Source organism: Oreochromis niloticus, unplaced genomic scaffold, assembly GCF_001858045.2.
Source record: "Oreochromis niloticus isolate F11D_XX unplaced genomic scaffold, O_niloticus_UMD_NMBU tig00002753_pilon, whole genome shotgun sequence".
In the NCBI taxonomy this organism is placed as follows: Eukaryota; Metazoa; Chordata; class Actinopteri; order Cichliformes; family Cichlidae; genus Oreochromis; species Oreochromis niloticus.
Genome location: NW_020327713.1, coordinates 1 through 14,794, shown reverse-complemented (window position 1 = coordinate 14,794; position 14,794 = coordinate 1). Strand labels below are relative to the sequence as shown.

Sequence of the window (14,794 nt, the reverse complement as noted above, 5' to 3'; positions counted from 1 at the left end):
GGTGGCATTGGTATACTCAACAATGGTATCGGTTGGGTTGGTGTACAGTCATAGATGTATAGGGCATACAGTAGGGGTCTGAGAATGCAGCCCTACAGGGATATTTGAGTAAACTGGTGAAAATTAGTTAAATACGTGCGTTGGTCAGGAGTGTATTTAATGTGTAAAACACACCCAATCAAACTGGGACTTTTTCTTTCCTTGGTTTAAAGCTCCTTCCTGCTTGTGAATTTGCAACATTCCCAATAATGAGTTGCTAGAGATAAAGTGAATAAAGGAATCAAACCCTGCTGCTTAATGGTTTCTGAGTTGAACATGAATGTCTTGACATGAATAAGCACCTGAATATTGCAGGATGTTTGTCAATGATCTTATCAAATGTAAAGCAGATGGTAGACAAGTTGGCATAGGGTTTGTTTAAAACAGTGCACGTAGGTTTGAGTTTGTGTTAGATGATACCTGCATGGTCATAGTCACTCATGAGATCTTTACTTTCTTTGGAGATTTGTAAGAAATCTTACATCCCAGTGTCTCATTTTCCACTTGTCAGTTTTATTTTTAATAAATTATAATTATTGCATTCTTATGAAACAATAGATTTAGAACAGAGAAGCATGCTTTCAATAAAACTGTTTTATTGCTCCCTCTGACGTCTTGAAATGAAGATATTTAATTGAAGTGCAAACATACTTGTTCAATTAAGAGGAAGGATGTCAAAATAATTTATATGAGACTTGTAAAGGGCGTTGGACAGCCATCCAGCACATGTTAGCTATGACTGGCAATAAATCTTCATGTCTTACTCAGAAAGAAAGTGTGAGAAAAAAATAGTGTCCAATCTCAATATAAAGGGCTGTCAAGAACCACTCTCTACATTACCCACTCTGGGAACAGCAAGTCCACAGTGGCAACAATGAGGGGGAGTTCGGTGGGGTTGTGTTTTCTTGCTTTGACTATAGCCCATGTCACTGAGATCCAAGCCAGATGGGGTAAGGCTCAAATAATTTTGGTCTGCTTTTAAACCTTGATGATTTAAATAGATTTTTCTGGTTCATTTATGTATATATGAACACAACATTTATAATACTGCCACCAATATTCAGCTTTTATTTATGTGAATGTTTTTCCAGTCCGCAACCATGTGAGCAGCATCTGTAGCACATGGGGCAGGGAGCACTTCAAGACGTTCGATGGTGATGTGTACCAGTTTCCTGGCATGTGTGAATACAACCTGGTCTCCGACTGCCATGACACCTTCCCAGAGTTCTCTGTGCACATGAAGAGGAAGGAAAGCGATGGAAACCCGACAGTCAGTTATGTGGTGGTCACCATCAGCGATTTTGTATTTCACCTCAGCAAGGATGTGGTCACTGTGAACGACCAGCCGTAAGTTAAAATAAAAAAAGCAACTCTGATATAATTATGATGATAATCTTTTATCTCAGATATATAAAACCAATATATGCACAGATTCCTAATGACTTGAATTAACCACTCAATCATCAAGTCTGAAATGGAGTAGGAAGAAATATTGAAATACTTATTAATCAGTGATTGATTGATTGATTGATTGATTGATTGATTGATTGATTGATTGATTGATTGATTGATTGGTTGGTTGGTTGATTGATTGATTGATTGATTGATTGATTGATTGACCATGTTCATAATTACCCACACTTCCCCTCAGCACTTGTATACACTCAAAAGAAACACACATTAAATTAACATCATTACATATATATTATCAGTCATCAATGTCACTAATTTCACATTCTTCCAAAAGCAGGTTTTGAAAAATTTCTTTGAACAGAATAATGCTCAAGCATTACTGTAGGTCCACTGGAAAACTGCAAAAGGTTTTAACTGTTGTTCGTGCAATAAGAGTCTTCAAATTTAACTTTCCCCTCAGGTTATAATCCCCGTCTCTCTCTAAAAACTTCGTCTGTAATTTTCCTGATAACATATCTAACTTTACTTATATGTTTTGTGCAGATTTCTATTTTATGAAATCCATGAATTTTAGGATTTGTTGACTTCAAAAATAAAATGTTTGTGTAGTCTGTAAATCTGGCTTCATTTAGACCCTGGCTGCTTTCTCCTGAAATTTTCCTGACTGAATTTAAGTTTTTTTATACATTAACCAAGACTTCAGACAGTACTCTTAAGTATGGCAATATATGTGAACAGCTGAAGTACACAGAGTGATTGCAGAGTGATTTATAATGCAAAAGACTTGGCTTTAATCAGTACAGAGATCCGTCTTATATAATGTTAATTATAGACATAAATGAATGATAATTGTTAAAAAGATATTATCTTTCTTCTCAGTGTCAAACTTCCACACTACCAGGCCGGAGTACAAATGGAAAGAAATGCAGTCTACATCAAGCTCCAGTCCAAAGTTGGCATCATTGTCATGTGGAACCTTGATGATGCAGTCATGGTAAATCCTTAAAACAGACAGAACCAATGGGATATTTTTGTAACACATTTCTTATATTAATGACTAACAACCCAACCTCCAGGAATACCATATTTTTTATATTTTGGTCTGTGTGATATTTAAATACTGCCATTTGGTTATGTTGCTGGCTACCTGGTTCACTACAACAATAGTTACAGTGGTTACTATTGTTCTTGCATACATGTAAAGTCCTTATATGTGGCAACTTTGATACATTCATTTCATTTCATTTTGTCATTTTATACATTTTAATATTTAAAACATGTCATGTCTGGTTTCTAAAACTTTTTTCTAACCCTTTACTCCGTGTTTAAGGTGGAAATTGATAATGATTACACTAACCGCACTTGTGGACTTTGTGGAGATTTCAACGGTGTTCCAGTCTACAATGAGTTCCTCCTTGATGGTAAAAGCTGTTCATCATTTATTATATCTTAAATCTATAATATGCTGGCATTGCATGTCCCCACTAATGTAATTGTATGCAAAAGGTCGCAAAATCAGCCCCATTGAGTTTGGCAACATACATAAAGTCCATCGTCCAAATGATGAGTGTGAGGACCCATATGAAGAGGAAGATGTGTCACAGGAAGCTATGAATGTGCCAGAGTCATGCAAAGAGTTTGTGAGTTTTGTTACCTACTTTAGCCAGGTTTAACGAAAGAGATCTGATGGTTTTTGGTTTGTATTAAATAACTGTGCACATGTTTACTGTCTTTTAGCAAAACACCTGTGAAGAGATGCTGCATGCAGAAACCTGGAGCTCCTGCTCCAAACTGATTGACCCTGAGCCTTACATTCAGGCCTGTGTGCAGGACATGTGTGGCTGTACCAACCATTCAGATGACTTTTGTGTCTGCAGCACACTCTCTGAGTTCTCTCGACAGTGTTCCCATGCAGGAGCGGACCCTCCCAACTGGAGGACTTCTGAGTTCTGTGGTAAAGTTTTGTTTTCTCTTTCTGTTTGGTTTTTATTTTTGTCTTTTATATATTAAGGGGTAGAGAGAGTACCAAAACACTGAAATCACCTGAGCCAACTATATGTTGAAATTTGGCAAACGTCAGAAGTAAAATAAATAAATTCCCACTTCCTTCACAGCCAAACAGTGCCCATTCAACATGGTTTATGAAGAGAGTGGATCCCCTTGTGTGGATACCTGCACGCATCAAGACACAAGCTCATTCTGTGAGGACCACAAAATGGACGGCTGCTTCTGTCCTCCTGGTTAGCGCTCATGACAAATAAGTTTCTTTCTACACACCTGTTAAAGCTTCTCTTTACATGGGACTTTACCGTCAGATGCCAACTTTCCATTTCAGGAACTGTGTTCGATGACATTTCCATGAGGGGGTGTATTGCTCAGTCTGAATGCCAGTGCAAGCATGGAAAAATCTATGAATCTGGTGAAGTTTACAGACAGGAGCGAGAGGAATGGTATTGTTCATAATGCTACCAGAATGTAATGTTTTACAATGTGTCTGCATATTTTGATATCTTAATTTTTTTTTTTAAATTTTTTTTTTCAGCTCATGTTTTGAGGGTAGATGGGCTTGTGAAAGTCTTTCAACACCTTCTACGTGTGCGGTTGAAGAAGGTTCACATGTAACCACCTTTGATGGGAAAGACTTCACCTTCCATGGAGACTGTTACTACACCCTGGCCAAGGTGGAAAGAAAGGTAAATGAACCTTAGCTTTGTACTATCAAATTTTAGAAGATACTGTGTTGGGCACATGTAAGGTAAAAATATTGGATTAGGCTCTTTTTTTTTTTTTCTTGTGCTCACATTATGTATATTTCAGGATAATGCAAGCCCTAAGTTTACCATTCTGGTCAAACTGGTACCATGTGCACACCAAGAGTATGACACCTGTCTGAAGACCCTCAAAATCCTGCTGAACAATGACAGAAACAATGTGAGTTCAATACTGGGCTCATGCTTTAAATAGATACTGACAGCTGCAACATTCTAATGATCAATTTTGTTTTTATTCAGGTGTTAACATTCACTGCTGATGGCACAGTAAAGCAGAATATGCAGAGTATCACTTTGCCGTACTTCTCAGGTTGGTCAGATAATAAGGAACTTAAGATTTAAGATGTTACTTTCATTCATGCTGATACGTAAGAAGTTAGGCAAAGTGATTTTTGTGTTTCTCTTCATTCACAGGGGATATCAGTATATTCCATGCTTCATCCTTTCACATCATCCTCCAGACCAGTTTTGGTTTGCAAATTCAGATCCAACATGTGCCTCTGATGCAAGTTTATGTCAGCCTGGAGCAGAGCTACAGGGAAAAGACACGTGGTAAGTTTTACTTTAGTCTTAAAGCATTATATCATGAAGACTAAACAAATTAAACACCAACATATTATGTTTATTTCAATGATTAATATGTTTTTCTTTAAAAATTAATCATATTAAATACTTTTTTTCAAGGCTGGGTGACCAGTTACGTGCTTTAAAACCAGTTTTGGCTAAAAGGTTGAAATAAATAGCCTCACTCTCTCACAGTAGAGAAATTGTGTTTTATGTGACCAGGGATAATCTCAGGATTGTCCCACTCTGAATACCACCCAACAAGCAGTCCAATAAAAATGATTTGCTTTCATACATTTTTTTCTTTAGCGTTGTTATTTGCATTTCATTATAATTTCTTTCTTAAAAATCTGCATTTTTTAGGTTTATGTGGAAACTACAACATGGTCCTGTCTGATGACATGAACACTCGTCAGGGAATTGTGGAGGGAAGTGCAGCAGCTTTTAGTAACTCCTGGAAAGCTAGCTATATATGCCAAGACAGAGAAGAAAGACTTGATGACCCTTGTTCTCTCAGTATGGAAAATGGTAAACTGGAAAGTTTTTATCAATCAAGTTTATTTCTTATTTCTTTTTTTATTGTCCAAGGTGAAAAAAAAATTTGAGACCCACCTATTTATTTAGTTGGGTTAGGTTAATTAGCAACTCATATGTGTGAGTAGGTGTGAATGTGAGTGCAAATGGTTGTCTATCTCTATGTGTTAGCTCTGTGACTGGCAACATGTCCAGGGGTTACCCTACCTCTTACCATAAGACGGCTGGGATAGGCTCCAGTCCCCCTGCGACCCTGACAAGTATAAGTGGAAGAGAATGGATGGATGGAAGTTTATTTCTTTAATTGCTGTCATTTGCTTGAAACTGATTTTCCAGGCTCTAAATGCAACATATTTGAACAAGCAAGAAATACAAACAAGACATTAAAATTATTACTCATCTACTTTTAGAAATGTATGCCAAACACTGGTGCACCTTGCTACGACAGCCAAATAGTACCTTTGCAGAGTGCCATTCTGTGGTGGATCCTGAGATTTACTACAAGGTACAACAAAACCTCTCTGTTTGTCCTTAAACTGAATACAGTGGGACTGTAATACAATAAAAATGTGTTCACTGTTTCCTGCAGCGATGTACTTATGCTAGCTGTAACTGTGAGAAGAGCGAGGACTGCCTGTGTGCTGTTTTCTCCTCCTATGCCAGAGCTTGTGCATCAAAGGGAGTGTTCTTGACAGACTGGAGAGAGAATGTGTGCGGTAAGGGTATCTGAAACAGCTCAGTAATGAAGTTTGATGAGCATGTTTTCTTTTTATTAGTTAGTCCAAACTATGAGGTAATCATTGCCAAATTTTCCAAAAAACAGACAAATACACCAAGAACTGCCCAGCATCTCAGACCTTCTCTTACAAACATCAGAGATGCCAGCTGACTTGCAGATCATTAAGCTTAAAGCAGCAGAGCTGCACTTCTGATTTCTTACCTGTGGATGGCTGTTCCTGCGCTGAGGGTCACTACCTAGATGACAACGGCATCTGTGTCCCAGTGGCAAAGTGTCCCTGTTACCATAATGAGGTCTACGTTAAGTCAGGCAAGTCCATCAGCATCAACAACGAGCGCTGGTGAGTCACTTCAGGATTTCATATGAAACATCCTAAACTAAGAATTAAGCATGACTGTAATACATGTAGTGTGATTGATTTACACAAACTTGTATTTTTGTGTTGCATTCTTATATTTTTGGTGTCTTTTTCTAGCGTATGCACCAACGGAGTTCTTCATTGCCATTCTGGGAGAAACCGCATGTCAAGTCAGTTATTTTTTCTTCTTCAGTGCAAGCATTTTGTTAAGACAATATACAGTATATTAAAACAATTTGTACTTTTCCCCTACAGTTTCTACATCTTGCCCTTCTCCTAAACAATACTTCAACTGCTCCACTGCAAGCGCAGGAGTTGTTGGAGTGCAGTGTGCTCGAACTTGTTTAAATCTGGACAATGATGATTGTGTGAGTTGTTTTTGATGCTGTGCTTTAACTCACCTCCCAGTCTGAAAAAAACAATATATAATATATATTATTTTAAAAAAATTTTTTTACATTTTTTGTCAATGTCGTCTTTCTATCCTCCCAGGATGCCACAGAGTGTGAGTCTGGCTGTCGGTGTCCCAGTGGCCTCCTTGATGATGGTAAAGGTTTCTGTGTGAAAGAAAGTGACTGTCCATGCAAACATGAAGGCCATCTCTATGTCTCCGGAACACAAATACCAAACCAGTGCAACACCTGGTAGGACCTTACTTTATTTTTTAATAATTTTCTAATTAATTATTGTAGAGTAATAAACAGTATTTGACATATATGACATGTTTTTCTCACAGTATTAAAATTGTATTGTATTTACTTTTCTTGATACATTTAGTACCTGCCAAAGTGGAAAATGGACATGCACAGAGAAAAAATGTCCAGGAACTTGCATTATTTATGGAAGTGGTCACTACACCACATTTGATCAGAAAACATATGCATTTCAAGGACAGTGTGGCTATATTGCTGTAAAGGTAAATAATGTATGCCAAAATCATCCAAAGCACAGCTGTCACCTGAATTGACCTTGTCATTTCCTCATCCAATGTTTCTCATAAAAATAAACTTTGAACAGTTAGGAGTAAAGTCAGTTATGCAACTCTAATTTCCTTTGTAAAAAAAAATAAAAGATGCCATTGACAGTGTATCTTTTGTTTACCAAATACAATACTTACTTAGAACTCATAGGTGAAATTGCAAGGAGCAAATCAGAATCAGAATCAGAATGGGTTTTATTGCCAAATGTTGAGCAAGTTTACAATATTAGGAAATTGCTGCGGTACTTAGTGCAAAACATACTGTCAGACAACACTTAAATAAACACAAAAATAAAAATTAAAAGTGCTAAGTAGATAGATATATACATGAGTGCAGGTGGTGATCAGTGCAAACATGGAATGATGTCACTAACTCCATGAGGGTCATGTGTTAGTGGTGGGAACAGTCATATGGTTGTTCATGAGTCCAATAGCAGAGGGGAAGAAACTGTTCTTGTGGCGAGAGGTTCTGGTGCGAATGGACCGGAGCCTCCTGCCTGAGGGGAGCAGGTCAAACAGACTGTGTCCAGGGTGAGAAGGGTCAGCTGTGATCCGAGCTGCACACCCCAGTGTCCTGGAGGTGTACAGGTCTTGCAGAGATAGGAGTCTGCAGCCAATCACATTCTCAGCAGAGTGCACAACACACTGCAGTCTCTGTTTGTCCCTGATGGTGGCTCCAGCGTACCACACGATGATGGAGGAGGTGAGGATGGACTCGATGATTGCAGTGTAGAATTGCATCATCGTCCGTGTTGGCAGGTTGAATTTCTTCAGCTGCCTCAGGAAGTACATCCTCTGCTGGGCCTTCTTTATGACGGAGGTGATGGTGGGCTCTCGCGTCAGGTCCTGGGTGATGGTGGTACCCAGGAAGCGGAATGAGTCCACAGTGGTGATGAGGGTGTCAGTCAGGATGATGGGGGGGAGTGGGGCTGTGTGCTTCCTGAAGTCCACAATAATCTCCACTGTCTTCTGGGCATTCAGCACCAGGTTGTTGTGGCTGCACCAGGACACCAGACGTTCAACCTCCCTCCTGTAGGCAGACTCATCCCTGTCCGAGATGAGTCCAATAACGGTGTCATCTGCAAACTTGATTAGCTTGACAGACTGGTGGGTGGAGGTGCAGCAGTTAGTGTACAGAGAGAAGAGCAGAGGAGAAAAAACACAGCCCTGAGGGGAGCCGGTGCTGATGGTCCGGGAGTTCGAAACATTCTTTCCCAGCCTCATATGGTGCTTCCTGTCCGTCAGGAAGTCAGTGATCCACCAGCAGATGGGATCAGGCACATTTATCTGGGAAAGCTTGCCTTGGAGATGGTCTGGAAGGATGGTGTTGAAGGCAGAGCTGAAGTCCACAAACAGGATCCTGGCGTAGGTTCCTGGGGAGTCCAGATGCTGCAGGATGAAGTGTAGAGCCATGTTGATAGCATCGTCTACAGACCTGTTGGCTCTGTATGCAAACTGCAGGGGGTCCAGGAGGGGGGCCGTGAGGGTCTTGAGGTGGGAGAGAACCAGGCGCTCAAATGACTTCATGACCACAGATGTCAGAGCCACAGGTCTGTAGTCATTTAGTCCAGTGATCCTTGGTTTCTTGGGGACAGAGATTATGGTAGAGGACTTGAAGCAGGCAGGCACATGACATGCCTGCAGTGAGGAGTTGAAAATGCCAGAAAACACTGGGGCCAGCTCGTTTGCACAGTGTCTGAGGGTGGCAGGAGACACACCGTCTGGGCCAGGAGCTTTTTGAGCATTCAGACTCTTAAACTGCGTCCTCACATCTGCTTCATGAATATGAAGGGTTGTAGTGGGAGAAGGTGGTGTGAAATCCTCGTTGGTGTGGGGTGAGGAGGGGGGTGTTGTAGGTGAAGTGGTTGATGGTGGTGATGGCTCTATGGAGGGGGGAGAGGTGGGGGAATGAGTGTCCAAAGTGTCTCTAATGCCTTATATTGTAAATAATATCCGGTCCAGGAATAAGGAAAATAATTTTTTTCTAAGTCTAAAGATTTCAGAAACAGTTAAGAATTACCTACCGTGACTCAAAAAGTCATTTCATAAAGATTCAAAGGCAGTTAGTCAATATATAACATGTAAGTCCATAATCTTGTTCCTGTTAAAGTTTAACCTTTTTTTTTCTTTTCTTCTTTTTTACAGAACAACTGTGGCAATAAAACAGTGCACAACAACTTTGGAGTTATCACTGAAAATGTACCTTGTGGCTCTACGGGCACTACCTGCTCTAAAAAAGTCAGAATTCAGCTGGGGGTAAGATCACATACAAACATTCTCAAAGTTTTCTCATGCCAAGAATAGTAAATCTAAATAAATATACTTTTAGCATTGCAGTTGAACCAATAGAAATTTCCTTTTCCTTCATTACAGAGAATGGAAATCAAACTATCAAGGGGAAGATTTGAAGAGGATGACCTGGGACATGGGCCTCTGATCAAGCACACAATAAGGAAGGTTGGCTTGTATGTGGTTGTAGAATCTGAGATTGGTGTGGCAGTGATGTGGGATCGCAAAACAGCTGTTCGGATCCTGCTGGAACCAGTGCACAGCGTGAGTCACAGTAACTGTTACATTAAATTCTTACATTAAAGTTTTGCTATTTTTAATGCAGTGTACCCTTTTTGTCTCACCACATAGTTGTGGTTTTTAATACCAGACTTTGAAAAAATACACAGAATCATTTCTGAAAAAGAAAGAAAATTCCTAGAGGAGCCTAATATATTAATGGAGTGTATGATAAATGTAAAGAACTTAATTATATTTATTAACATCTCACATTGCTCGATTGACTCTTTTCTCTGACTGCACAGGGAGAGGTGTGTGGTCTGTGTGGAAATTTCGATGGTGATGGACAGAATGACTACACCACCCAGGGTCAGCTGGTGGTGAGCAATCCACTTGAATTTGCAAACAGCTGGAAAGTGTCTAGCTCTTGTCCAGATGTGGAGGCGAACATCGATCCTTGCACAGTGACATCCGGTCGACATCAGTGGGCAAAAATGATGTGTAGCATCATAATTGGAAAAACATTTAAAGAATGCCACAGAAAGGTAATGCTAATTTGTAATTTGTTCACATTCACACAAATCTAAAACACTGCTCTAAAACAATCATTATCAAATTGGCACCACTATACAGGTTAGCCCTGTTCCATTTTATGAAAACTGCATGAAAGACTCATGTGCCTGCGACACTGGAGGAGACTGTGAATGTTTCTGCACAGCAGTTGCAGCTTACGCTCAGGCTTGCAATGAGCATGATGTTTGCATTGCATGGAGAACTCCGGAGATCTGTCGTAAGTAACAGTTTGTTTTTTTCCCCCACCTGACACACAATTTTGTCTTTGAGGCCTTAACATTTTTGTGAGCCTAGTGTTTGCAACTACAGAAATCTATATATCAATCTGCTCAGGAAACATACCCTATCATTTTTTGTACTTTTTATATTATAATTAAATAATAAATGTAACCTTTTCTGTATAAAGCTACATTCAATCGTTTTTGAGATTATTAATCAGAACACATTTTTAAGTGTTAAATTACAAAATAAAATTGATGCAGCAAAGTGATTGTTCCGGAGTTGGTTTTTTGTTTTGATAGCTTAAAATACTGTAATATAACATGTTGGACTCTATTGAAAAGCATATACATTTACAGAGGGATCATTCTTAAATACTGAGTGTAGTTCAAATGTGATTAATGATAATCACAACAAAAATAATATGTGGAAAAGTAAAAGGAAACACATTTTGCATCTGTAATAAGTAAAGACTTATTGCTTATGTGATCTAAGATCAAATGTACTGCAGACAATATGTTCATCAGTTTGTAACATTTGCATGTGTAACACCTTCAGTTCAATTTAAACTCAATCTATATTATAGTCAGGGTTACTTAGTTCCAAAATCAAATAATTAATCTCATTGCCATCTTTTTATTTTAATGCAATCAGACTGAAATTCCAAAATATGTTCAATCACCTTATTAAATTTTCATGTGAGAGTGGAGTTAGGACTGCATTCACATTACAAAATGAAATTTGATATATTTTAATCCTCTAAGCACATGGTATCGTTTGTATCCTTTTTCCCTAGCTGTCTATTGTGATTACTACAATGGCCCAGCGGATTGCATGTGGCACTATAACCCTTGCCACCCTCCGTGCTACAAGACCTGTTTGAATCCAGAAGGTGTATGTTTGAATCCGATACCCACCCTGGAAGGTAAGAGGTTAAGTCATGTCAGTGTGTATTACCTTGAATCACATAAATGTGCCATTCAGAAATATTAATTAAGATGTATTATTATGTAATTTCCCTGTAGGCTGTTACCCAGTATGCCCAAAAGATAAGCCTATATTTGATGAGAACAAAAAAACATGTGTGGATGTATGTGAGCCAACTACAACAACACCTCTACCTACAACTACAACCATACCTCCAACTACCACAACTACACCTACTACAACACCTAAAACTACACCTCCTAACACTACAACTACACTAACGCAACCGACTACCACAACTACTCCTCCTACTACAACAACACCCACACCCCCAACTACCACAAGTATAACCACAATCTCATCGACTACTTGCATTCCAGGTACCACATGTGCGTGGTCAGGCTGGTATGATGTGGATGATCCAAAGGACAAAAGTGATTGGGAAACATACAAAAACATCACAGATAGTGGTCTTCAAATATGTGAAAATATTAAAGATATTGAGTGTAGAGCAGTAGATTACCCGGACAAAACCTTTGATGACTTTGTGGCTCAAACTGGCCAAGTTGTTACTTGTGATCAGGACATTGGTTTAATATGTAGGGCAGAAGACCAGACCAGACCACCAAGAAAGTGCTTTGACTATGAGATCAGGGTATATTGTTGCAACATATGTTCAACAACCACACCGCCTAGTACTACGACTACATCGACACCTCTGATTACTACAACCACACCAACACCTTCGACTACCACTACTACAACCACTCCTCCTACAACTACAACTACTCCTCCTACTACAACTACAACCACACCTCCGACTACCACAACTACACCTCCAACTACAACCACACCAACACCTCTGACTACCACAACTGCACCTCCAACTACGACAACTACAACCACACCTCCGACTACAGCAACTACTCCTTCTACTACAACTACACCCACACCTCCGACTACCACAAGTATAACCACAATCTCATCGACTACTAGCATTCCAGGTACCACATGTGCGTGGTCAGGCTGGTATGATGTGGATGATCCAAAGGACAAAAGTGACTGGGAAACATACAAAAACATCACAGATAGTGGTCTTCAAATATGTGAAAATATTAAAGATATTGAGTGTAGAGCAGTAGATTACCCGGACAAAACCTTTGATGACTTTGTGGCTCAAACTGGCCAAGTTGTTACTTGTGATCAGGACATTGGTTTAATATGTAGGGCAGAAGACCAGACCAGACCACCAAGAAAGTGCTTTGACTATGAGATCAGGGTATATTGTTGCAACATATGTTCAACAACCACACCGCCTAGTACTACGACTACATCGACACCTCTGATTACTACAACCACACCAACACCTTCGACTACCACTACTACAACCACTCCTCCTACAACTACAACTACTCCTCCTACTACAACTACAACCACACCTCCGACTACCACAACTACACCTCCAACTACAACCACACCAACACCTCAGACTACAGCTACAACTACACCTCCTACAACGACAACTACTACTCCTACTACAACAACTACTCCGCCTACTACAACTACAACCACACCTCCAACTACCACAACTACACCTCCAACTACAACCACACCAACACCTCCGACTACCACAACTGCACCTCCAACTACAACAACTACAACCACACCTCCGACTACAGCAACCACTCCTTCTACTACAACTACACCCACACCTCCGACTACCACAACTACCCCTCCAACTACAACCACACCAACACCTCAGACTACAGCTACAACTACACCTCGTACAACGACAACTACTACTCCTACTACAACAACTACGACTACACCTCCTACAAGTACAACTACTCCTCCTACTACAACAACACCCACACCACCAACTACCACAACTACACCGCCTACTACAACTACAACCACACCTCCAACTACCACAGCTACACCTCCAACTACAACCACACCAACACCTCTGACTACCACAACTGCACCTCCAACTACAACAACTACAACCACACCTCCGACTACAGCAACCACTCCTTCTACTACAACTACACCCACACCTCCGACTACCACAAGTATAACCACAATCTCATCGACTACTTGCATTCCAGGTACCACATGTGCGTGGTCAGGCTGGTATGATGTGGATGATCCAAAGGACAAAAGTGATTGGGAAACATACAAAAACATCACAGATAGTGGTCTTCAAATATGCGAAAATATTAAAGATATTGAGTGTAGAGCAGTAGATTACCCGGACAAAACCTTTGATGACTTTGTGGCTCAAACTGGCCAAGTTGTTACTTGTGATCAGGACATTGGTTTAATATGTAGGGCAGAAGACCAGACCAGACCACCAAGAAAGTGCTTTGACTATGAGATCAGGGTATATTGTTGCAACATATGTTCAACAACCACACCGCCTAGTACTACGACTACATCGACACCTCTGATTACTACAACCACACCAACACCTTCGACTACCACTACTACAACCTCTCCTCCTACAACTACAACTACTCCTCCTACTACAATTACACCCACACCACCAACTACAACAACTACTCCGCCTACTACAACTACAACCACACCTCCGACTACCACAACTACCCCTCCAACTACAACCACACCAACACCTCAGACTACAGCTACAACTACACCTCCTACAACGACAACTACTACTCCTACTACAACAACTACGACTACACCTCCTACAAGTACAACTACTCCTCCTAGTACAACTACACCCACACCACCGACTACCACAACTACACCTCCAACTACAACCACACCAACACCTCCGACTACCACAACTGCACCTCCAACTACAACAACTACAACCACACCTCCGACTACAGCAATCACTCCTTCTACTACAACTACACCCACACCTCCGACTACCACAAGTATAACCACAATCTCATCGACTACTTGCATTCCAGGTACCACATGTGCGTGGTCAGGCTGGTATGATGTGGATGATCCAAAGGACAAAAGTGACTGGGAAACATACAAAAACATCACAGATAGTGGTCTTCAAATATGTGAAAATATTAAAGATATTGAGTGTAGAGCAGTAGATTACCCGGACAAAACCTTTGATGACTTTGTGGCTCAAACTGGCCAAGTTGTTACTTGTGATCAGGACATTGGTTTAATATGTAGGGCAGAAG

The 14,794-nt window shown here is 40.2% G+C and overlaps 1 protein-coding gene across 1 annotated transcript; it reads left to right on the top strand.

The window, feature by feature from the left end:
* Window positions 1-888: 888 nt before the first annotated feature.
* Window positions 889-14,527, top strand: LOC102080812 (mucin-2; the record flags this gene model as incomplete). The annotated part of the gene is made up of 26 exons (XM_019355681.1): window positions 889-989; window positions 1,131-1,386; window positions 2,332-2,446; window positions 2,783-2,873; window positions 2,959-3,092; window positions 3,190-3,406; window positions 3,567-3,692; window positions 3,788-3,902; window positions 3,995-4,145; window positions 4,270-4,383; window positions 4,464-4,533; window positions 4,638-4,775; window positions 5,151-5,315; window positions 5,732-5,826; window positions 5,911-6,037; window positions 6,145-6,400; window positions 6,536-6,588; window positions 6,674-6,786; window positions 6,911-7,062; window positions 7,196-7,334; window positions 9,543-9,653; window positions 9,771-9,950; window positions 10,211-10,450; window positions 10,539-10,695; window positions 11,494-11,622; window positions 11,723-14,527. Coding segments are annotated over exons 1-26 (6,325 nt in total), but the record flags the coding sequence as incomplete, so codon positions are not given.
* Between the last annotated feature and the right edge of the window lie 267 nt (window positions 14,528-14,794).